The sequence below is a fragment of the Mandrillus leucophaeus genome, unplaced genomic scaffold (assembly GCF_000951045.1).
Source record: "Mandrillus leucophaeus isolate KB7577 unplaced genomic scaffold, Mleu.le_1.0 Scaffold855, whole genome shotgun sequence".
NCBI lineage: Eukaryota > Metazoa > Chordata > Mammalia > Primates > Cercopithecidae > Mandrillus > Mandrillus leucophaeus.
The window spans coordinates 172,604-197,491 of record NW_012109308.1 but is presented as its reverse complement, the minus strand read 5'-3'; the positions used below and the strand labels follow the sequence as shown (position 1 = coordinate 197,491).

The following is a 24,888-nucleotide window of genomic DNA, read 5'->3' as shown; positions in this document are numbered from 1 at the left end:
TACAAACAGAAGGTGTTCTAATTTATTCTTGTCATGTAGTTATCACCACAGTATTACCTCTCAAGTTAATTTTTATCTCAACCATTCAAACTCAAGTCTGACTTAGTAACTGGCTCATCATTATTTTTTATAACAAAGTAATGACTAGCAACATCTGGCATCAGAGACTTTGAACAAACCTCAGAAGAAACTGTCAGGGAGGCTTCCCATGGGTTCACGCTCTTCTCTCCTCCTGCACGCAGGGAACTGAGCCATTCTCCTTCCTTTACTGGGACTACTTGGGCTTCATCCAGGGAACCCCCAGGGAGCAACAGGAGGGTGGTGAAAACCGCTGCCCGTTACCTCTAAAGTTTCTTGTGAATGTATCTACAGCGGCCAGCACCATGAGACATACAAATAAAGGGAAGGGAGAGCTGATGTGAGAGCGGCAGCGCGGGCACCGCTGTGAGGTTGCCACAGCTGTAGACAAGTTAAATCAGTGCTGTCCAATCAAAAGTCATGACCCGTGAGAGTCATAACCAGCACGGGTTTACAAAGGAATACATTAAAACTGAGACGGGAGCATAGCTCACATTAGTGAGGGACGGGATCATTTCATGGAGTTTTGTTTCAAAATATTTAATTAACATTTCACATATGTATATGTGTATACTGGATTGTGACATAAATTATAGTTCTCACTACAAAATACAGTCACAGAAAGAAGAAAGAAAGACAGGGCCACTCTTTTAAACCCTGTCTTAACATCCACGGGCAGGCTGCTTCCCGGCATCTTGAGCCCCAAAGAAGTAAATTTCCTTCCACAACCGATGTTACCGCAGCCTGACACTTAGCCAATGATGAAAACGAAAAACAAATGACACTTAGCCAATGATGAAAACGAAAAACAAAACAAAAGCTTGGCAGTCAGTATCCAAATATGCAGATACTACAGAATCTGTTTGATGTGGAAATTGATCCTGCTGCCCAGACAACAAACAACTCATTTATTAATAAAGTCCAGTTCCTCCTTAATGAAGTGGGTTTAATAACTGATATCGCAATAATTACTTAGTGCATTTTTTATGAAGGTGATGGGAAACAAGCGCTGTTTCTTGAGTCGGAAAGAGCCTCTCAAGCTCCCGCAAAGAAATTTCCCTGAGCTTGTGAGGAATTCAGTCACAGGAAGATCAAGGAATTAAGAGTACCGCAAAAAACCCTTTCATGCTTCTGGCTGAGATAAATCTAATGGTATACCGGATGTCTTCAAGAATGCCTCGTTTACTCAAAAAATACAATATTTCCATTTTCTTTATTTGCATTTTAATGTGATTTTTTGCTTCATCTCCTTTCTTCATTCAAGCCACCTGGGCAGTACCCAGGGAATCCCTAAAGGGCAGAAGGAGGGATGTGCAAACCTCTGCAGCCCCTTCAGAAGTTCCTTGTGAATATATGCACAATTAAACAGATGTGCATTTTAGAAATAAAAATGCTTTTAGATCTAATGCTAGGAGATTTAAACCAACAATTTCTCTGTTAAAATGGGTTAAAATAGATGCAAAATATTAATATGTATATAAGCATTCTGAATTAGACTGATGTGCATTTTTCTCCTTTTCTTTCTTTCTTTTTGAGAATAAGCCCTTTTGTTTACATAGAAATGCTTCAGCGTTTAGATAATTGCTACTTATCTTGTTAGCTACAAGCATAACCATAATTAAAGGCTCTGTAAGAATGATGAATTCTGGGGAAATTGGCCACTTGTCTCTCTGTGGCATAAACAATATCTAATTTATAACAAATCATCTGCCTTAGTCCCGGCAGGATAAGGTGATATGTATTGCCCAGCATAAGAGAAAGATGGCAATTAGGAGTTGTTACAAAGTTACTGGAGCCTCACACGAACATCCATCACCTTTGGGGATATGTACAAGATACAAACTTAATTTGATGGATTCCTTTTGTACTGGGATCAAAGTCTCAAAAGGGAAAGTGACAATTGCAGGGAAAATCTGGTGCAATGAGACCAACACTGATGAGAGAAATGCACACAATTTAATGCACCTGCTCACCTTGTTCTCTGATGTGGAAACTCAGCCTGTGCTTGCTGTGGGTTGCCACGGGGTGAGACATGGTCTATGCATGTTCCCAGCAGCCGCCCGTCTCATCACTATTCTTGCCAGCCCAGATTTACAGTCATTCAATAGATGGATTTGGTTGTATCTGCATGACAACAACAGGCAGAGAAGTTAGATGGCAATTGATTCTTGATTGGTGTAAGTTTATAGAAAGCATTCTGGCAGGGTCCAAAGGAAATCACTCACCTACCCCTCTGTGATGGTAAAACGTTGAAAATTCCACTGACTTGGACTTTGTGATCCTTCAGTGGGAGATGGGCAGATTCCTTGCTTTAGTTGACAGACACTTTCTACATAACTAATGCAATCTTATATTACATTATAGTCCATATGGGAGGCATACTTAAACTACTACTTACAACTGTTGTTAGAGCCCTTCAAATGGTTTGTACAAAGTAGCTCCCATTTAAGACATTTTCCTAGTATTTAAGGATGTCTAGTAGACATTACAAAACAATAAACTGTAAATACATTCAGATTTTTATCATTAATACTTAACATGCTGTAATCTGAACTTTCTGCTAAATCATGCTATCCATTCCTAGTTGGCCCAAATGGTGAGAGTTTACTGTTTCTTTAAATAATTTTGTTTCCCTTTGCTGTCTAGAGGTGTTTATCATTCTGCTTACTTACCTGTGTCTCTGGAAAATTCAGAAGTTTCCATGGGAAACAATTTGAATACGCAAAGAAGTTATTTTTAAAGCAAGAAAAATGTTTTCATATGGATTTATTTTGAGCACTTCTGCCTTCGCCTCCACTGGGAACATGTTTCTCTCCAAAGCTGAAGCCCCCCGCAACCATGTGGTGTCTGACACAGAGGCTGACAGGGCAGGGAAGTGGGGTTCAAGATAGGAAGGCCATTGGCAGTGTGACCCCAGCCCACAGCCCTAGATCCCAAGTTGTGACACCACTCTTTTGACAGCCCAGATTGTTACCTAACAAGAGTGAACCCCAAGTTCAACGATTCCAATGCCATCTCCTCTGGTTCCAGATAAGATTGAAGATGAGCTGGAGATGACCATGGTTTGCCATCGGCCCGAGGGACTGGAGCAGCTTGAGGCCCAGACCAACTTCACCAAGAGGGAGCTGCAGGTCCTTTATCGAGGCTTCAAAAACGTAAGACCCGCACAGGCTCTGAAGGCCTCGGGGGGTTTCCCACGTAAGGCTAAGCTCTTCCCAATGCCAAGGGAGCTCATAAGGCAGTTTCCCATATGTGAGGCTACACAAGGAAGGCCAGCTCTATAAAGGGGCCAGAGAGGGAGATCACCTGGTTGGAAAGGAAGGCTCCAGGCGAGGATGGAGCAAAGTCAGGAGACAGTAAACGGCCAACTGCCCAGAAACGTCACAGGGTGGCACATCCTCAGGGAATTCACCCCAGCCCAGGGTCAAGCCTTAACCCTTAACATAGTCATACCTTCCAACTTGGTGGTGCCCCCACAATAATGGGATTTAGGCCTGCTGACTCATGCTAACCAGGCTCACCGAGACTGATGTGTAAGCCGAATGTCAGTGTATTAATTTACCACGGGAAATGGAACTGACAGTGGGACCAGACACTCCTCTCCCTTCTCTGGGACCCGCTCTCCTTAGAAGCCACGTGGAAGCCAGGTTACAATCAAAAGTGGGGTCAGAGGATGGGAGTTCCTTGTTTAGCTGTTACTTTAAATACATTAATATGTTCCTGAATTCTCAGGTCAGCTGGAGAGCTCTCAGATACAATCCCGGATATTAATTTATTTTTTTAAGTTTAACTCTCAGAGCACAATCTTATTCCCAAATCCTGGGGTGGTGTGGAGTGGGGTGGGCTAGAGCAACGTGCACCTGGTCACCCTCCCTCCAGGTGCAGTCTATAGGTAGAGCTGAGCTGGGTCAATTCCAAACTGACCACAGCCTCATTGTTCTCCAAAGTGCTGACCCACAGGGATTCCAGCCCCTCCTGGGAGTCATCTGACAGGTGCTGGGATGCCTCTTCCTTCCACACTAGCCTTGATTGCACACACCAAGTGCCTGGTTTCCTACCATCAGGGCTTCTTTCCTTCTGATGGCAGCATTAGCAGTGGGCAGCCGAGTTGGAGCAGGATCCTGTGGGAAAGTTTCCCAGGCAGGCACTGGGCTCAGAGGGAACAGCATCCAGAACAGAGAAGAAATCTACACTGCTTGGCATCTACCATGGACTCAGTACCACCTAACATAGGTTCATAAGATACCCTTGGGGAAAGTATTGTTAGCCCCATTTTACAGGTAAGGATATTGAGAATCAGAGACTGGCATGGCCAAAGTCACAAAGCTTAGTATTTATTGGCTAAGCCAGGATTTAAACCCAGGTTTTTCTGCTCTTAAGGCCCCAAATCTCTCCACCTCACTGTGCCCATTCTCTGACAATGTCTCATCATTTTGCAAAGCAGCTCCAGTCCTGAGATGGAGTTACTTCGGAGAAGTGGAAATGCACAGGTCCCTGCCCCTGGGGATCATGAGGAACCCCAGACACCAAGGCTGGGCCCAGTCTTCTTCTCCTAGTGCTGGCCCTCAGACACCTCCTGCTGACTCTCTCCCCTTCCCACAGGAGTGCCCCAGTGGTGTGGTTAATGAAGACACATTCAAGCAGATCTATGCTCAGTTTTTCCCTCATGGAGGTGAGTCTGACCTTTAAATCTATCTTGCCCAGAGCCCTCTCTGGTGAATAGCCTTCCCTTCCTCCAAGTCCACTCTTCCTTGCTATCTGCTTCCTTCTCGAGGAAGGGGCAAACTCAGAGCAGGACGCCTCCCTCATCGTGAGAGGTAGGAGTCTCCAAAGCTTTAGCAGGAAAGAACTCTGAAAACGAACCCACCCTGGAAGGGGAAGAAGGGCTGATAATGCAACATCACAAAGTCTCAGAACAGCTCTAGAAAGCAGATATTATAATCCCACATGGGGTAACTGAGTTTCAGGGAAGATAAGCAATGTACTCAAGATTGCACAGCGAGTGAGTAGCAGACCAGGATTAGATTCCATAAGGGTCTGAAACAAGTTTTGCCATTCTGGTGCCACCACTGTGCAGGGCACCTTTGATTCTTTTCCTTAAAATAGCTGAGACAAGCTGGAATTTTGTAAAAGAACTCCAGTAAATACCAAAGACTATAAAAATAAACTAAATGAAAAAGAGACAGGAAACATAAAGTTGTGCTTATTAAGCCAGGTTACAAGTGTGCCAGGCCCACAGCAGCTGCTCTGTCGCCCTGCCTGACTCGGGAACCAGCTCTGTCCCCATGGGCCTGGGACCACATCAGTGGCTCCTCTGTGGCCTCCATGTGTCACATGCCACCTTGCATCCTGTCTCCAAGAGCTGTCTCCTGCAAGACACCTTCCCCAGATCCTGACAAAATGCAGATCCAAGCATTCCAAACACTTCTTGGGCCCTGTTTCTCAAGGGCCTTTTTGGCAGCAGACAGATGCCTTCCTGGGTGTGTGGGGCCCCTATCCAGATCAGGTGTGGGAGGCAGTTTTGTCCCATGCAGGCCCCAGAATTGCAGTTTGCTGAGTTCCACTAAGCCACTGTTTATTGAGTTCTTACTGTATGCCAGGCATAGCTCTAGTTTAAAATACTTTTTAGCAAATTTCAAGAGATAGGTCTTGCTCCATCCCATTGTACAGAGGTAGGAAAGGGAAACTCAGAGAGGTCATGCTTGATGCCCACAGTCACACAGCTTATGTAGTACAGCGGCATCCAAGTTCAGATTTCTCTACTCTGGAGTGCGTGCTCATCCCCGGCATTGCATGGCCGCTCAGAAGAACATGTCATGCAGTCACTGTGTCATTCATACACTGACGATTCCGTGCATAGATAGGCAGGAGAAAGGTTTTCTCACGATGGCTAGAGGGAGGGATAAGGGTTCATCTCACCTTTGGCTAGATCTAACTTCCCACCCAAACCCAAAGAGTTGAGTCAATGGGCCCCACTCCATAATTTTCTTCTTTCCATCACCCTAGCATCGCTCTCCCCTCTTTCTTGTCGAAGCCCTGCCTTGTTTGGAAGGTTCTCCCTGTGTGGAATTCCTGCCCCCATCACCTGCCCTCCTTTTCTGCCTTGTAGATGCCAGCACGTATGCCCATTACCTCTTCAATGCCTTCGACACCACTCAGACAGGCTCCGTGAAGTTCGAGGTATGCTCATCTGGGGTCCACTCGAGGGGTCCTCTGGTTCTGCATCACCTCCCCCCCTAAATCTCAAGGCACTGGGGGAAGGGCTGGACCATCAAAAGCTCTCAGTCAGACCAAAGACACATTTATCCATTCGTAAGCATTTCCTAAAGATGGGGAGAAGCAGTAGCAACTTTGCCTGGCCTGCAGGAACTCAGGGACTCGGGGGACTAATAACAGCTCCCAGGCACACTGCTTCCCAGTGGCAGCCCCTGTACTTAGGGCTTTGTATGTACTAACTCATTTACTCTAACCCCACGATAACCCTACAGGGTAGCATTTTATTATTTATTACCCTTTTACAGAAGAGGAGAGTAAGGCAAAGAGAGAGAGTAGCTTTCCCAAGGTCAAAGAGCACACAAATGATAAAGGATGGATTTGAATGCAGGCAGAATGACCCTCAATACAGACTGTTCCTACAGTCTGCGTCCTCAGCCACTAGGCCATACGGCCACTGGGATGATAGACTGACCACTGCAGCCATGGATAAGGCAATAACAGGGCTGGCTGCATTGATCTGTGTCTCTCAGAGCTCCATTCTTCCTCAAGGGGGCACCTTGCAAAAAAAATGGGGCAGGGTAGGGACCCGAAGGCAGGAGCTCTTCACTGAGCATAGCCACATCCTCCAGGCAGACAAGAGGACATGGGAGGCACCACTCTGTGAGAGTATCACAATCTGACCCAAAGACACAGCTTCACCCTGCCTGATGTCACTCCTGCCTTTTTCCCTTCTCAGGACTTTGTAACCGCTCTGTCGATTTTACTGAGAGGAACTGTCCACGAGAAACTAAGGTGGACATTTAATTTGTATGACATCAATAAGGATGGATATATTAACAAAGAGGTAAGTAAGCCAGGGCCAGGGGTGTGAGAGGGCTCCAGTGAAGGTAACTAACCCAACAGAAAACAGTCCCAGGCTTGAGGATAGTGCTGTCTGAATGAGGCAGGCTCTGCTTTGGGGCTAACAGAACTGGTCCCTGGCAAAATAAAGAGGGCCTCCCTCATTGCCCTACCCTGCCTGTTCCCAAGCCCCCAGAAAGGATTAAACAGATTCATTCTCCCTGGGTCACCTAGATTCAGTAGACATTACACAGTGGGTAAAACTGACTTGTTTCAGTGTAAAGAGTTACTCTTCCCTAGAGAACGTGCATTTGGGAAGGTTGGGAGCCACAAGTTAAAGCTAAAAGTTGAAATGGTGGAATTCTAGGTAGCACCTAGAATAGAAAAGAAAGGGTTTTAAGAGGAACCTATAACTGGGTCATATTGGCCTTAACCTATTTTGCCTACTAATACAACCTCGAAGGGGGTAATGGAAGGTACAGCTGTCTTTAAAGAAATTATCACAAATAATTTCTGAATCTTCACTGCTTCGCACTTTTAGAACCTCAGAAGATGTCTGTAGCCAGTGAAATACCCTCAGTATCCACTGTACCCTGGTATCTCAGTGGAAGCTGGAATTTGGCATCCTGTAACACTCTACTTACTGAGCTCCTGTGTGCCAGGTGCACTGCCTGGAGTGTAGATATCAGCGCAATTATCTTCACCTCAACCCTGCAAGGTTCTCTCTGTAAGCTCAGAGAGTTTATCCAACTTTCATTCCTCATTCATTTAGTCATGTTTTTAATTAACACACATTTGAAGACTTATTAGGTGTTCTAGGTGCTGGAAGTAAAGAGGTGAACAATCAGACTAGGCCTCACACTGGAGCAGTATAGAAAGATGGACAATAAACAGGCCAAAAAGGAATCAACAGGTAGAAGATATTTTGGCAGGGAAGGTTAGCAAAGTCCTCTCTAAGGAGGTGTTGTCATACTGGAACCAGTTATACAAAAAGCCAGGAAAAGTGTTCCAGGCAGAAGGAAGAGCCACTAGAGAGGCTTTGAGGCAAGATAAAGCTTCATGTGTTTCAAAAACAGAAAGGTTGCAGACGGTTGCAGATGAAGTTATGAAGCCGAAGATCAGTGCAGGATGAGGCTGACAGGTCAACAGAGTCAGATGGTGGAGGGCTAGGGTAAGGGGCCTATCCATATTCCCCTGGGAAGCTGTTAGATGAACATGTTTTTTGAAAGACACAAAAGGCAAAAACAGACTTAAAGAGAATCAGAAAATATGACTAGCTCTGTATCATTTAAAGAAATTATATTATAATTTTTTATATATAAATTTTTATATTATAAAAAATTCACAGTTAAAAACCATTCCCAAATAAAATTATAGGCTCAGATGGTGGACTGGTGAATTCTAATACCAATCCTACAAAAAATTTTAGAAAATAGAGGAGGATGGAATATTTTGCAACTTGTTTTATAAGTCCAATAGTACCCTGATACCCAAACCAAAGAAAAAAAGGTCTTATGAGAGGAAACAACTACAAAACAGTCCCCCTCATGAGCACAGACACAAAAAGCTTTCACTAACTATTAGCAAATTGAATCCAGCAATATATAAAAGGATGATACACTACAACTATGTGAGTTTTATTCTAGGAATGCAAGGTTAGTTTAACATTCAAAAATCAATCAATATAATTCACTATATTTAAAGCAACCAAAGGGATATAGACTGGAAAGGAAGAATTAACACTGTCTTTATTTGTACATGATACAATTGTATTAATAGAAAACTTTAAGAGTCTACAAATAAATTGCGAAAAATAATAAGTGAATTTAACAAAGTGAAGACATGCGTTCTATTTACAAAAATCATTTATAATTCTACATCCAACAAGCAACCACAAAATTAAGAAAAAATAGCATCAAAAAGCACAAAATACTTTGAGAAAAATTCAACAAAATAGGTGCAAGACTCATACACTGAAAACTATAAAATATTGCTGAAATAAATAACTAAATAAACACAGAGATATATCATGCTCATGGGTTGGAAGGCCCAATATAGTTAAGATGTGGATTCTCCAAATTTGATTTATAGATTTAGTGCGATCTCAATCAAAATCCCAGCAGGTATTTTGTAGCAGTTGATTTGGGAATGCAAAAAATTTAAAATAACCAAAACAACCAAAAACAGAACAAAGTTAAAGGACTAAACCTACCTTACTTCAAGACTTCATGAAAAGGTGCAGTAGTCAAGACAGTGGGGAATTGGCATAAGGATACACATATAGATCAATGGATCAAAATAGAGAGTCAAAAAAACTTAAAGTAGAGCTACCATATGATCCAACAATCCCACTGCTGGGTATATACCCCAAATAAAGGAAATCAGTATATCAAAGAGATATCTGCACTCCCATGTTTGTTGTACATCTGTTTATAATAGCCAAGATTTGGAAGCAACCTAAGTGTCCATCAACAGATGAACGGATAAAGAAAATGTGGTACTTATACACAATGGAGTACTATTCAGCTGTAAAATAGAATGAGATTTAATCATCTACAACATGGATGGAACTGGAGGTCATTATGTTAAGTGAAGTAAACCAGGCACAGAATGACAAACATCCCATGTTCTCTCTTATTTGTGGGATCTAAAAATCAAAACAATATGAAGATAGAGGGTAAAAGGATGGTAACCACAGGCTGGGAAGGATAGTAGGGGGGGCTATGGGGGAAGTTGGGATAGTCAATGGTACAAAAAATATATAATGAATGAATAAGGCCTGGTATTTGATAGCACAACAAGGTGACTGTAGTCAATAATTTAACTGAACATTTTAACTAAAAGAATGTAATTGGTTTGTAACACAAAGGATAAATGCTTGAAGGGATGGATACCCATTTTTCCTGATGTGGTTATTACACATTGTATGCCTGTATCAAAACTTGTCATGTGCCCCATAAATATATACACATAATATGTGTATATACACATATATACATATAAATATATACATATATAAATATATACACATATATAAATATATACACATAAATATGTGCCCACAAAAATTAAAAATAAAAAAAAAATTTAAATAGTGATAGACTCACCCATATGTCAATGCAACAGATGCCAAAAAGATCAAAGAGGAAAGAATTGTGTATTCGACAAATGGTTTTGCAGCAGCTGTATATCCATTTGGAAACAAAAATGGACCTTAGCCTTAACCTCATGCCAAACATAAACATCATCCTGGAATGGATTATAGAGTTAAATATTAAAACAAAAGCTGTTTTCTTAAGGAATACATAGGAGAAACATTCTTACAACTTTGGAGTAGGAAAGGATAAGGAATCATTTTTTAAAGTAGATAAATTTGACTTCATCAAAGTTAAAAATTTCGTCCCTCACCTTTAAGAAAATGGAAATACAAGCCATGGACTTGGAAAAAAATGTTTGCAAATTATATACCAGATATATAAAGATACCAGGGATACCAATCCAATATCATACTGGCATCCAAAATACATAAGGAACATTTATAATTTAATACAAAGATAAATAACTTCATATAAAATAGGCAAAAGATTTGATGAGACACTTAAGAAGATATGTGAGCCCATAAAAGGTTGGCCAGTAAGCCCATGAAAGGTTCCTCCATATCACTGGTCTTCAAAGAAATGAAAATTACAACCATAATGAAATACAACTGCACAGAATGGCCACAATTAAAAAGACTGACAATACCAATCATTGGCAAAAATGTGGAGCAATAGAAACTCTCACAGATAGCTGGCAGAAATGTAAATGGTACAAGCATATTGGAAAACATTTTGGCATCTTTGATAAAGCTCAACATGAACTTAACATACAACCCAGAAATCCCATTCCAGTCAGGTATGGTGGCTCACGCCTATAATCCCAGCACTTTGGGAGGCTGAGGCAGGTGGATCATTTGAGCTCAGGAGTTCAAGACCAGACTGGGCAACATGGCAAGACCCTGTCTCTACTAAAAATACAAAAACAACAACAACAAAAAGCTAGACGTGATAAGCACCTGTGGTCCCAGCTACTAGGGAGCTGAGGTGGGAGAATTGCTTAACCCTGGGGAGAAGAGGTTGTAGTGAGCTGAGATTGCACCACTGCACTCCAGCCTGGGTGACAGAGCAAGACCCTGTCTCAAAAAAAGAAAAAAAAAGAAGAAAAGAAGTCCCACTCCTGGGTATTTACTCACCAAAATAAAAATATGTAATTCCATAAAGACTTGTACAAAGATGTTCATAGCAGCTTTATTCATAGTAATCTCAAAACTTAAATGACCCAAATGTCTGTCAACAGGACAATGGGTAAATACATTGTAGTCTGTTCATCCAATGGATTATTACTCAGCAGTAAAAAGGAATGTTATAATTGCATGCAGCAATGTGCATGAAGCTCATAAACCTCATGCTGAGTGAATGAAGCCAGACTCAAATGAGTTTACACTGTTTTACTCCATTTACATGAGATTTTAGAAAATGCAAACTAATCTATAGTAACAGAAATTAGATCTGTGGTTGCCTGGCATCAAAGGTTGAGAGGCACTTACTGCAAAGAAGTGTGAAGGGATGTCTTTTGGTTGTGAAAATGTTCTATATCTTGAGTGTGGTGGAGGTTACATGGGTGGATACATTTGTCAACATTCTTCAAACAGTACACTTAAAATCGGTGAATTTGTTATAAGTAAATTATGCTCCAATAAATTCAATTTATCTGTTGAAAATCTTGATGTAAGGCGGAAGTGCCTAACCAATAGAAGACACTCAAAAAAATGTGTTGAAGGAAAAAAATCCTATGAAATAAAGCAGGTAAGAGAAAATAAGAACTCAATATCATTCAAAATATAGATTACAAATCCTAAATGAGATAATAGGAAATTAATCCCAGTGTTCTGTTTAAAGGCTCATACCTGTAATCCCAACACTTTGGGAGACTGAGGCAGGAGAATGGGTTGAGCCCAGGAGTTCAAGACCAGCCTGGTCAACATAGGGAGAGCCTGTCTCTTCAAAAGAAAAATTTAAAAATTACCTGGGTGTAGTGGCACGTGCATGTGCTCCCAGCTACTCCAGAGGCTGAGGCAGGAGGACAGCTTGAGCCCAGGAGTTCAAGACTGCCCTGAGCCATAATCACTCCACCGTACTCCAGCCTGGGCAACAGAACAAGACCCTTCCTCAAAAAAGCAATAAAATAAAATAAAGAAATGCACATGACTAACGTAAGGTTTATTCCAGGAATGCAGGAATAGCCCAGTAGCAGATAAAGCATATTAAATAATTTATCATATTAATATATCAAAAGATTAAACCATTTGATGTTAAAATTGTATTTGATATAATTTACCATTTATTCATAATAATTTTCAAGATTCAACTAATTAGGAATAAAATACGTCTTCAGCATAGTGGAAAATACCCCAGCCTAGTACACAGCTTCATACTTTATGGTAACATGCAGAGATTCTCACTGAAGAAAAGACGAGGCAAGAGTGCAAGCTGTCAGACATCACAACTGTTTAACATTTCTTGAAAGTTCTTCAGATATAGTAAAACAGAAAAAGAAATGCAATCTAAATATGAAAAATTACAACATTCCTTATTAATGACATGATTTTCTATCTAAGAAAAAAGATAGCAAGAAAATCAACTTAAAACAACTAGAACTTTTAAAAAGCTGGCAAAGTGACTGGTAATAAAATACATACACAAAAGAAATTGTGTGGCCAATATATCAGTTGTGACTAGCTAGAAAATTGTAATAAAAATATTCTCATTGTAATCACAATAAAATTTAAAGCACATGGGCATTTTTAAATATCCATAATTTAGATGAAGAGAAAGAAAAATTTGATAAGTAGAGAAACATACCATCTTCTGAAGGAATGTATATTATAAAGATAGCAATATTGTAATGACAGCAATTCTTCTCTAATTAACTTTAAATTTATTTTATTTTGAATCCGAATGAAAGTGTTATTTGGGGAGGGAATTTGGCACAATTGTTATAAAGTTACATTGGAAGATTAATCAGGTGAGAACAGCAAAGATAATTTTCGAAAAGAAGAAAAATGGTAGGATTTGTTCTACCAGATACTGAAATATATTATAAAGCTGAAACTATTAAAATATTATAATATCAGAGAAGGAACAGGTAGATCAATGGAACAGAATAGAAATCCCAAGTACAAATACCATCTTGGTTCATAATAAACGTAGCGTATTGAATAGAGAGGTAATGAATCATTAAATGATTCTGGGAAAACTGGTTAACTATTTTGGCAACAAGTAAGTAAATATTCTTACTTAGTACCATAAACCCAAAATCACTATAGATATGTACAGTTGTTTTTTAACTAAAAAGAACTAAAAATCATACATGAATATCTGATCATAGACTGGAAAAACCATAAAATCAAAGTTAGAAACAAGTTTTTAAATTATTGATGACTTTACACTGTAAATATTTTAAAATTCTGTATATCAAAAAATACCATAAACAAAGTTGAAAAGCAAGTGACAAACTTGTTTTTAAAAATCTGCAATTTATGATGAGAGAAAGGATTGATATTCCTCAGTAGACATTCATCTTAACAAAGGCAAGAGTCATATTCATCGTGCTTATGTTTGTATTTCTTTGACACAATATCTAGCACATGGTAGATGCATAAAAATATCTTTTAAATAAATTAAAAACCTATTAAGAGATTTTAACAATTTAGTAAATCTACACAAATATATAAACAACTCTCACAATCCAATCAGAAATAGATGAATACAATGAGCAAAGCAGATGAAAAAATAGTTCATGGGAAAATAAATAAAAATAGTCAATACATATATTAGAAACCTCACTAAGAAAATAATGTTTACCTTTAAAAACAATGAATTATCACTTATCTATTAAATTGCAAAGATTTTGTAAAGTCTTTGTTGAAGGCTGGTGAAAAGTGGTTTTTCATACATAGTTGTTGAGAGTGTTCTGATATAAACTTTCTAAAAGGTATTTGAGGAATATGTATCAAAAGCATTGAAAGTTATGCATCCCATTCTCCTTATAAAACTACATCTTGGTATATGTCCCAAGGAAATAAAGAATAGATGCAAAGACGTAAAAGCAGGAAGAGTCTTCAGGTAATAGTGCCCCAAAATGTGATAACCATCATAGCCACTAATAGCAGATTTGTAAAATGAATTACAGTAAATACATAAAACGGAATAGCCAGTGGCCACTTAAAATCATGAAAAAGTAATGTAAAATAAACATTAGTATGATATATTACATTTTTAAATAACTTGATAAAGTGATATGTATATCTCAATTTTGTAAACAACTAAATGATTATATACACATGTAAACATATGATGCTCTAAAATATTCAAATACTACCTTGCAAAATATATAAAGAAAAAAATACAGAAGTGGGATTTATACTACTTGGTCTTCAACTTTGGTTCACTCATTATTCCATCACTGAATAACCTTACTAGCTCCTACTCCCATTTTGTAATTTGCAAACGAGGCAGAATTGTCCCCATTAATCCATCAGACCTCTCTGGAGGGCAGAATTAATAAAGTATCCCTTAAAGAAAAAGAAAGCATGGATAAGTAGCTTCTTAGAAAAGACAGCAGGCTCTTCCCTTGGCAATCATTTGGAGATAATCTCATCCAAGTTGTAGGCTATGAAAATCCTGAGAGAGCAACAAAATTGTTCTTTAAGCTCTTTCTGTGATTTAAAAAAAATATCAGACAGGAAAAGCATCAGTGGCCATGTAGATGTGAAGGGCTTGTAAAGTATGCATTTAAAAATAAACACATGGATAGAGACATGTATTTCCTCGTTCTATCTGTTGAGGGCACCTCAGAGCAATGACATCCCTGTAGCAGTGATCACACCTAGCACCTAGACCTTGGTTTCTAAATACCGTTCATCAATAAACAGAACCAGTCTTCTTGGGGAGAATAGTTGATTCCAAGATTGGGTAAGAGAAAATACAAGATGAGCCTGGAGTACTTTATCATGCTGGAAAGTATGAAAGTGCTAAAAAATAAAAAATAATAAAAACTGCAGGAGTCAACCTGAAGGAGTTCCCAATAGCCAAAATGAGAGCAATTTGAGCAAAGTTAAAAATTATTAAGTATTGGATTATAACCTATAAAATAGGTAAATGTCTGTGAGTCCATTCTAATATAAATAAACAACCGAATACATAAATGCAGGAGAGAAGGCAGCTCTTCCTTACAGAAGAATTTTAATTAATAAATATAGAAGGAATAAAGGCAATACAAAATTACCATCAGGCAAACACTGCAATAATAATTTTTATAGGCAAGATCCACTGAAAGATACTAAATCAGCAAGGAAACTTGACAGACACCACCTTAATCAAGTGATCAAGGTTAACATTATCAGTAATAAGACATCTCAACACTATGTAACTCCCTGATATGATGCACTGAGAAGGTTATAACATCACTTCTGTGATATTCTTGCCAAAAATGCATAACTTCAATCTAATCATAACCAAACCAAGGATTAACTCAAATTGAGAGATATTCTACAAAACAACTGACCTGTACTCATATCAAAAGTGTGAGGTCCTGAAAGACAAGGAAAGAAAGAAACTCAGGCTGGGCATAGTGGCTCATGCCTATAATCCCAGCACTTTGGGAGGCAGAGGCAGGAAGACCACTTAAGTCCAAGAGTTTGAGACCAGCCTGGGCAACATGGCAAAACCCTACCTCTACAAAAAATCAGCCAGGCGTGGTGGTACTTGCCTGTAGTCCCAGCTACTTGAGAGGCTGAGGTGGGAGGACTGCTTGAACCTGGGAGGTCGAGGCTGCAGTGACCAGGATTGTGCCACTGCACTCCAGCCTGCATGACAGAGCAAGACCCTGTCTCAAGAAAAAAAAGGTAAAAGAAAAAAAAAGAATGAGAAACTCATGCAGATTAGAAGAGACTAAAGAGACACAACAAATAAATGCAATGTAGAATCATTGAAGGGAAAAAAAGATACTAGTTGAAAAGCTGATAAAATTTGAATAAGCCCTGTAGTTTAGTTAATAATAGTCTAGCAATGTTAATTTCCTGGGTTTGGTCATTGTGCTCTGGTTATGCAAGTTGTTAACATTAGAAGAAACTGGGTGAAATGTATGCATGAACTCTCTGTACTATTTTTGTAACTTTTCTGTAAGTCTAAAATTAATAGGTGAAATTAAACAATAATAAATAAAATAAAATAAGCACATGGAATCAGACTGTCTCCTGGATCTCTGTAGAAACCACATCAAACATCCCAAACGCTCTTTTATCCCCATTCCGAGTTGTGCCAGAATGATCAGAATAATGGTTCCTAATGTACCTTGATAAACATGGAAACTCACAGGACCGAGTCCTAAGATGCTCTGGTTCAATAGGTTTGGGGTGCACTTGAGAACCGATCTTTTTAATAAGGGCCTCAGTCTGTGGAACTATTGGCCTCATGTGCCCTGTGGATAATCTTGGCTGTTGATTCATTTTTCTTAACTTAAAACAGTGGCAGAACCTATGGGGATTTTCAAATCTCTAGGCTAGAACATTCACTTTTTAAAAATTCAGAATAATATTTTATTTGCCTCAAGAACAGAGAGCCTAAGTAGGCGTCTGTGAACGGGGATCCCACACATCACCCTGCACTGAAGACAATGCCCGTAATGAGGTAACCTACCCATGAGCTTCTGCAGGCTTTAAGGATTGTCTACCATCTCCTCCCTAAAAGGGCTCCCACAATATAGCCCCTTCTGCTTGCTTTCTAACTCCCTATCACCTGTTAAAGAAGGACCTCACCTTTTAATCACTTTCATTGCCAAGGGACACAAGGAGCCCCAAACTCTGTCGCCTAGGAAGAGCTTGACCTCTTGGTCCCCACACTGTGTGCTTTTATGTCCCTGCTCCAGGAGATGATGGACATTGTCAAGGCCATCTATGACATGATGGGGAAATACACATATCCTGTGCTCAAAGAGGACACTCCAAGGCAGCATGTGGACGTCTTCTTCCAGGTAAGTGCACACACCCTGCACGTGAGCTGTAAGCCCAGCCTAGATCAAGTCAACCCATGAGCATCTGGGCAAGTGATTTGTGTCCAACCCTGTACTAAGCATGGTTGGAAACTGAAAAGAACTATCAGATACCTTGTCCTCAAGAAACAGATGATCTCCTTAAGCTGTAAGTGTACATGACAGAAGAGAACAAGAAAGTATATTATTAAATATTAGTGGTATAGTATGAACTCTAAATCCATAAAAATTAGGGGATCGGAGTAAACACGAAAGACTTCACTAATTACAATTGTGGAGGTGCTAAGCATTTGTGTCTGGGTAGTGAGGGGAAACAAGATTGGAAACTAGGATAGGGCCAGATTATGAGACCTTAACTGCAAGGGTTTGGCCTTGCTCTGGTGCAGGATGGGCAACTACTGCTGATCCTTGACTAAGGGAGTGGTATGATCATTGGGGCATTTTAGGAAAAAATTGTCTAGTGGTAGAGTATCAGAGAATATCAGAGCTCACTCTAGCCCAACTTCCCACTTTGCAGATGGGAAAAGAGAATCCTCTCTGGCCTTGTGCAAGTTTGTACAGCAAGTAACAGGCCAGAATCAGAACCTCTTGTGCTCAGTGTTCTGCCAGAGGGACAGGGTAGCAGGGAGTCTACAGAAGAAGCAGAATAAGCCAGCAGTGAGGTGATGAGTGTCCAGAGCAAGTCTTTTGATTTAAGGAAACTCACGGGGGTCAAAGTGTTGTAATGAGGACCTAACTGGAGTTGTCTGGCCAGTGAAAGACAACTCTCATTCTCGGGGCAAAGTTGGTTAATGCAATGAATGAAATGTGCTCCAGCAAGAAAGCAGGGGAGTAAGCTTTGGAATGGAGATCACCAGATTCCATAAAGTGCTTTCTGTTTTGTCTTTCAGAAAATGGACAAAAATAAAGATGGCATCGTAACTTTAGATGAATTTCTTGAATCATGTCAGGAGGTAAGGAGAGATCTCAGGGCACAACAATTCTACATCTGGGAAAGGAAACCTGGGGCCTGGGGACCTGCAGAAGGAAGGTGACGAGAAACCTGCACATACCTGCAACCCCTCCTATCAGAGCCAACAACACTAGCAACAACTGTGAAGTCCAGCAGTTCCACTCCTCAACCTGGCCTGTGGTTGGTCTTGGCTAAGCACAGGACTGAACAGAGAGCCTAAGTAGGCGTCTGGGGGGATGTGGATGTGAAAACTCACAGGGGGTCTCTGTGAAAATAGACTTCCCAAGAGGGCAACACCATTATTTTTTAGCCTGCCTCTGGCTTGATGACCCGTTCCCCAGATGACAAGGAAGCAGCTGGGAGCGGGGCAGGGAAATCTACAACTGTGTGATTCTCAAACCACAGTGTGCATAAAAATTGCCTGGAATGATTCTGAAAATGTATATTTCCAGGCCTCAATCCCAGACACTCTAGATCTGGGTCACTTTAACACAAATGCCCTGGACCAAGGCTTCTAAAACTTTAATGTGTGAAACAATATCCTTAAAGATCTTGTTAAAATGCAGATTCTAAGTCCATAGGTCTGGGGTGGGGCCTGAAATGTTACTTTTCTCACATTCTCCCCAGTCACACCAGCGATGCTGGTCCTGGGAACACAACTTTCATTAAGTCTAACCAATAGACCAGCCCCAGAGTCACCAGAGACTGAACTGGAAATAATTGCTTCATCTACTTTTGAGAAATCCATTTGTACCCCTACATTATTTTTAAAATGTACACAGTTACTCTGCACTCCAGCCAAGAAGAATAGCAAATGTAAGAAAGCAGGGGAGAAGTTACTAGCACACACTGAGCCCCCACCGAGTTTCAAGCACATACATAAACATCACAACCACCCTGTTATGTAGATGTCCTATATGCAGGGTGATATCCAAGATATTTAACAACTAGAATGGAATGAACATTGACCCCCTTGGGGGTGAGTTCTCACTCTGTTAGTTCCCTTGAGAGCTGGTTGTAAAACAGCCTGGCACCTTCCCCACCCCCAACCTTGCCTCCTCTCTCACCATGGGATCTCTGCACACCCAGCTCCCCTTCACTTTCTACTGTGAGTCGAAGCAGCCTGAAACCCTCACCAGATGCAGATGCTCAACTAAACTTTCCATCTGCCAGAATAATGAGCCAAATAAGCCTATACTGACATTAACCTTTTCATTTCTGATATTGATAATTTGAAAAGCAGTCTTATAAGCATTTATCTACTTTATTGATTTTTTTGAAAGAGAGAGCTTTGGGGGATTTTCTTCTTGTATGTCTCCATTGCATGTTCTGTATTTTACATTTTTCTATTATTTATTCTCTGAGGTATAGTATTGAATGTAGAAAAATCCTCAAATGTTGGGTATTAAGCAATAAACTTATAATTCATGGTTCAGAGAAGAAAATATCTTGAATCAAAAATAAAATAAAAATATGACTTATCAAAATGTGTAGGATCTAAAGCAGTATTCCAGGAAGGCAAGGTTGGTTTAACATTCATAATTGGTCAGTGTAATTAATCACATTAATAGAATAAAAAGGGAAAAAATATAATCATTTCAGTGGATGTATAAAAATAATTTTATGAAATGTAATTGTTCAGAGCTTCTTAAAAGAACTCACTATTTTACTAGATGATTTGTTTCTTCTGAATTCCTCTTTAAGGCTACAGGTGGTGCTTTTTACTTTGAGCTGATCACTTTTTATGTCCCCATCCTTACTTCTTGTTTTTCATACCCTTGTAGAGTTTTCCCCATATAGGAAACCCATGCTTGAGATTTGCTCACCAGAGTTACAGAGCAATCAGGGAGGGGACTCAGAGTTCTAACCATCCTCTTCCCCTCCTTTTCTCCCAGGATGACAACATCATGAGGTCTCTCCAGCTGTTTCAAAATGTCATGTAACTGGTGACACTCAGCCATTCAGTTCTCAGAGACATTGTACTAAACAACCACCTTAACACCCTGATCTGCCCTCGTTCTGATTTTACACACCAACTCTTGGGACAGAAACACCTTTCACACTTTGGAAGAATTCTCTGCTGAAGACTTTCTATGGAACCCAGCATTATGTGGCTCAGTCTCTGATTGCCACCTCTTCCTCCTTCTTCTTCTTGAGAGAGACAAGATGAAATTTGAGTTTGTTTTGGAAGCATGCTCATCTTCTCACACTACTGCCCTATGGAAGGTCCCTCTGCTTGAGCTTAAACAGTAGTGCACAAAATATTCTGCTTACATGCCCCCAGCCCACTGCCTCCAAGTCAGGCAAACTTTGGTGAATCTGGAAGCAAGAGGACCTGAGCCAGATGCACACCATCATCTGATGGCCTCCCAAACCAATGTGCCTGTTTCTCTTCCTTTGGTGGGAAGAATGAGAGTTATCCAGAACAATTAGGACCTGTCATAACCAGATTGGGAGAGCCAGCACCTAATATATGTGGGATAGGACTGAATTATTAAGCGTGGCATTTTCTGATGACCCAAACTGCCCATGTCATTTGTTTCCAGAAACGAGGACCAATAATTCTCTCACACTGGCATTTGTGCTGGTAGTGCAAGTCCTTTAATATGTCTAGGAAGTGAGCCATTGCCCAGTGGTCCATATCTCCACCACATCCCCTGCTTGAGCCCAGCGCTGCATGTCCCTCCCGAGAAGTCCAGAATGCCTGCAAATTGCTGTAATTTTATACCATGTTCTAACCAATAAACAGAACTATTTCTTACACTCTCAATCACTTCTTCATGACTCCATTAGGTAAGAGAGGTAAGCTGTGAAAAGGGAAGGCTAGTCCATTCACTTGACATCCAATTATTAGTGTAGTTGTTCCTCTGTATGTGTGAAGGATCGGTTCCAGGACTCCCCATACCAAAATCTGCAGACACTCAAGTCCCAGAGGAACTCGTGTTTTCAAAAACTTGGGCCTCCATATATGCAGGTTTCACATCCTAGAAATACTGCAATTTCTATCATGTTTGGTTGAAAACAATCTGCATGTAAGTGGACCCATGCAGTTTAAACTCATATTGTCGGAGGGTCAACTGTACTTACATTGTGCCAGGCCTGTGCCAGGCAGTGACTTCATCCTCCCCAGCCCCCAAGCCATCCCCAGCAAACATCCGACCCAAATACAAATGCAACTTCAAGACAAGACCCTTCACAACACTTTGCTTCCAAAAAGATTGCCACCTCTAAGACCCTCTGATATGAAAAGTCTGGAGCCCCTGTGGTGTGAGTGGGAGTGCAGAGATGAAGAGGATAACAGGGCCTCCTGCTGAGAGATTTTAGGGTCTAGAGGATGATCGCGCAGCTTCAGCCTATAACCAGCAAATGATTACTCATGTTGAACACTGTGGGTCTTGGTTTCCCCATCTGACATCACATTTAAAAGATTAAAAGCTAACAGTAGCATTCTGGGAAGGAAAGCAATTCACTGAAGCCCTATTTTGTGCCAGGTGCTGCACTAGGGGCTTTATATACATTATCTTATTTCATGCTCATGTGGAGTATTCCAGATAGTAGAGTCCTGGGCATTCCAGATAGTAAAGTCTTGGTTGTACGGAAGAGGTTGCTGAGCTCAGAGAGGTAAGAGGGACCTGCGTAAGGTAGCACAGCTGATAGAGACTCCATAGGGAGACCAAACTCTTCTCACTCTATCACAGACCGTTCCCATAAGGGGATTCTGCCTCACCCCAAGGATGAGGATACTTCCCACAAATCTCATTAATCTGAAGTCAGTTCAGAGAGGCATCAGTATTCTTTGAGTCTGTGTAACAGATAGGGAAAGAGATGCAGAGAAGGGAAATGTCTCAGGCAGCCGTGGTCACTGGCAGGGGCAGCCCACCAAAACATCTCCTGCATTCATGACACATCTCACTCAGATGGCCATTGGCTGCTGCCTCTTATGGTTGAAAACTGTAGGTGTGATGATGAGAATTTGTTGGATAGTCCAGACCTGTTCCTCTGTTTGGGCTTCCTGCATGTAGCCATGTGGTCCCTTAAGGCTTCTGGGCACGTGGCTGGTCCCCAGCAAGGCATCCACTTAGGCCCAGGAGAGGACCTGTTTCCGAGACTCTTCCCATATGGGGTCCTAACCTGCATCTTGAGGCTGTATGATGTCTACCCTGTATCTACAAGATGTATGTTCTCTATCCTGGCTGCACATCAGAATCACCTGGGAACTTTGAACAATGCAAACACCTGGGTGCCACAGCAGCCCAACTGAAGGAACATCCCCAAAGGTGGGGACCTGGGCATCAGAATTCTTTAGAGGCCACCCAGGTGGGTGTACTGGGCACACAGGGCTAAGGTGGCAAACTGACACATCTAGAGCTGGGAATGAAGTGCATGGTCTGAGCCATGCCCCTGGCCACAAGGATCAATTCAGGGATAGGCTTGAGACCCACACTGGTTCAAACAACCTGAATCTCTCCAAACTTGTGCTGGGAATGATGAGACAAAGATGTCCTCCCTCACCGGACATGAATGAGAACGCACACAGCCCTAAGACATGCCGGCAACTGTTTAGGAATTCTGAGAGTTTATTTAATAATCAGAGGGTTAATAAGCCAGACATCACGTAAGGCAAGGCAGAGAGATGGAAAAAAAAAAAAACAAAAACCAAGCAGAAACAAGCCTTTCATGACATCATTGATCTGCTAGATCAAGCTGCTTCTGAAGCTGGACATACCTCTGATCTTTTCAGATGCCTGTCTCAGGTGCCTGTATAAGGTCTAAATCAGGCCGGGAGTGGTGGCTCATGCCTGTAATTCCAACTTTTTGGGAGGCCGAGGTCGGCGAATCACCTGAGGTCGGGAATTCCAGACCAGCCTGACCAACATGGAGAAACCCCATCTCCACTAAAAAATACAAATATTAGCCAGGTGTGGTGACAGGTGCCTGTAATCCCAGCTACTCGGGAGGCTGAGGCAGGAGAATCACTTGAACCTGGGAGGTGGAGGTTGCGGTGAACCAAGATCGCACCATTGTACTCCAGCCTGGGCAACAAGAGCAAAACTCTGTCTCAAAAAAAAAAAAGATCTAGGTCAGTGGCTCCCTTCCTTCCCCACTGGCTGCATGTCAGAATCACCTGGGGAGCAGAGTAGGGGAATTTTTTTGAAGTGCCAAATGCCTGGGCCTTATCCCAAATGAATTGCATCAGAATATCTAGAGGTGGGGCCTTGATCATCAGTATGCTGTAAAGGCTTGCCAGGTGATTCCAATGTACACTTAGGGCTGCAAACTCCTGCTCTAGAGGAGAGGAAGGACTGGTACCCCTCTCCATGTGTTAGGCAGACCATGAGTAAGACACCAGCATCAGCCCTGGGCACTTAAAACTGAGAGGAAAATCAGCAGCTTAGATATTCAGAGAGAATTCATTGTGGAAGGGAGTTTTGTTTTGTTTTGTTTTTTGAGACAGAGTCTCACGCTGTTGCCCAGGCTGGAGTGCAGTGGTGCGAACTTGGCTCACTGCAAGCTCCGTCTCCTGGGTTCACGCCAGTCTCCTGTCTCAGCCTCCCGAGTAATTGGGACTACAGGCACCTGCCACAACGCCGGGCTAATTTTTGTATTTTTAGTAGAGGCGGGGTTTCACTGTGTTAGCCAGGGTGGTCTCGATCTCCTGACCTCGTGATTCACTCGCCTTGTCCTCCCAAAGTGCTGGGATAACAGGCATGAGCTACCGTGCCCAGCCGGAAGGAGATTTTAAAAGTAGTCCTCAGATGGATAAACAACAGAAAGGGAGATGGTTGTCCTAATGAACAGCGGGGAAAGGACACATTGCAGCAATGATAGGGTATTGGCCTTATCTCCCACTTGTCTTCTTGGAGGGATCCTGCCCCCTCTTGAACTGCCCAACAAATTCTCACCATCACGCCTGCAGATGGGGACTCAACTGTGCAGAAGGTGCTACAGCCACTTTGCCCAAATCCCCTTGGTGCTCACCATCACCCTGCAGGTAGACTCAACTGCTGCCAAGTGCAATCACCCGAGAGTTTTTGTCTGTGACTCTAACCATCACAGAGTGTGTCCATGACAGCCCGCTATGTTTTGGGTATTTGACTCTCTAAGCCTCATGTTGACATTTATCTCCAATGTTGAAAGGGGGCCTAAGAGAAGGTGTTTGGGTCATGGGGGCAGATCCCTCAGGACCAGATGAAGGCCCTCTCTTGGGGCTGAGTTCTTACTCTGTTAATTCCTTCAAGAGGTGGTTGTTAAAGAGCCTGGCATCACCACCACCACCCACACCCCACTCCTCACTTCCTCTCTCACCGTGTGATCTGCGCACACCCAGCTCCCCTTCACCTTCCACTACAAGTGGAAGCAGCCTGAAGCCCTCACCAAACGCAGATGCCCAATCACACTTTCCAGCCGCCAGAAACATGAGCCAAATTAGTCTTTTCTTCTTTATAAATTATCCAGGCATGGGTGTTCCTTATAGCTATACAAATGGACTAAGACACAGGCCCATTCTGCTGTGGACATATCAGGCCAAAGAATCGGGTTATTAACACCTCCTAGGAGAAGCCCTTGGCCAATGACTGATGAGAGTTGGTGGACAAATACCCCAAATCCCTGTCCTTTCAGCAGGAAGAAAGCTGAGTTCTCTTCTATACCATCTCCTAGACTTCCCTGGTAGGACTGAGCCCCAGTTGCTCACAACAGTAACTTACGATGAG

General features: G+C 41.6%; 1 protein-coding gene across 8 annotated transcripts in view; it reads left to right on the top strand.

Annotated features, from left to right (window-relative positions):
- The window catches only part of KCNIP1 (Kv channel interacting protein 1), a 392,942-nt gene extending 371,997 nt beyond the window's left edge, over positions 1–20,945 (top strand). For 4 of the 8 annotated variants that reach the window (XM_011968658.1, XM_011968659.1, XM_011968657.1 and 1 more), the window contains 7 exons: positions 3,109–3,233; positions 4,681–4,750; positions 6,188–6,258; positions 7,031–7,138; positions 17,101–17,205; positions 18,114–18,176; positions 20,071–20,945. In XM_011968658.1, the coding sequence (XP_011824048.1) occupies positions 3,109–3,233; positions 4,681–4,750; positions 6,188–6,258; positions 7,031–7,138; positions 17,101–17,205; positions 18,114–18,176; positions 20,071–20,118 (590 nt within the window). In that variant the 3' untranslated portion in view covers positions 20,119–20,945. Of the gene's footprint in view, positions 1–3,108; positions 3,234–4,680; positions 4,751–6,112; positions 6,259–7,030; positions 7,139–17,100; positions 17,210–18,113; positions 18,177–20,070 lie in introns of those variants that run through there. The other 4 variants (XM_011968656.1, XM_011968662.1, XM_011968655.1 and 1 more) reach the window with 3 other exon arrangements.
- The last annotated feature ends 3,943 nt before the right edge of the window (positions 20,946–24,888 follow it).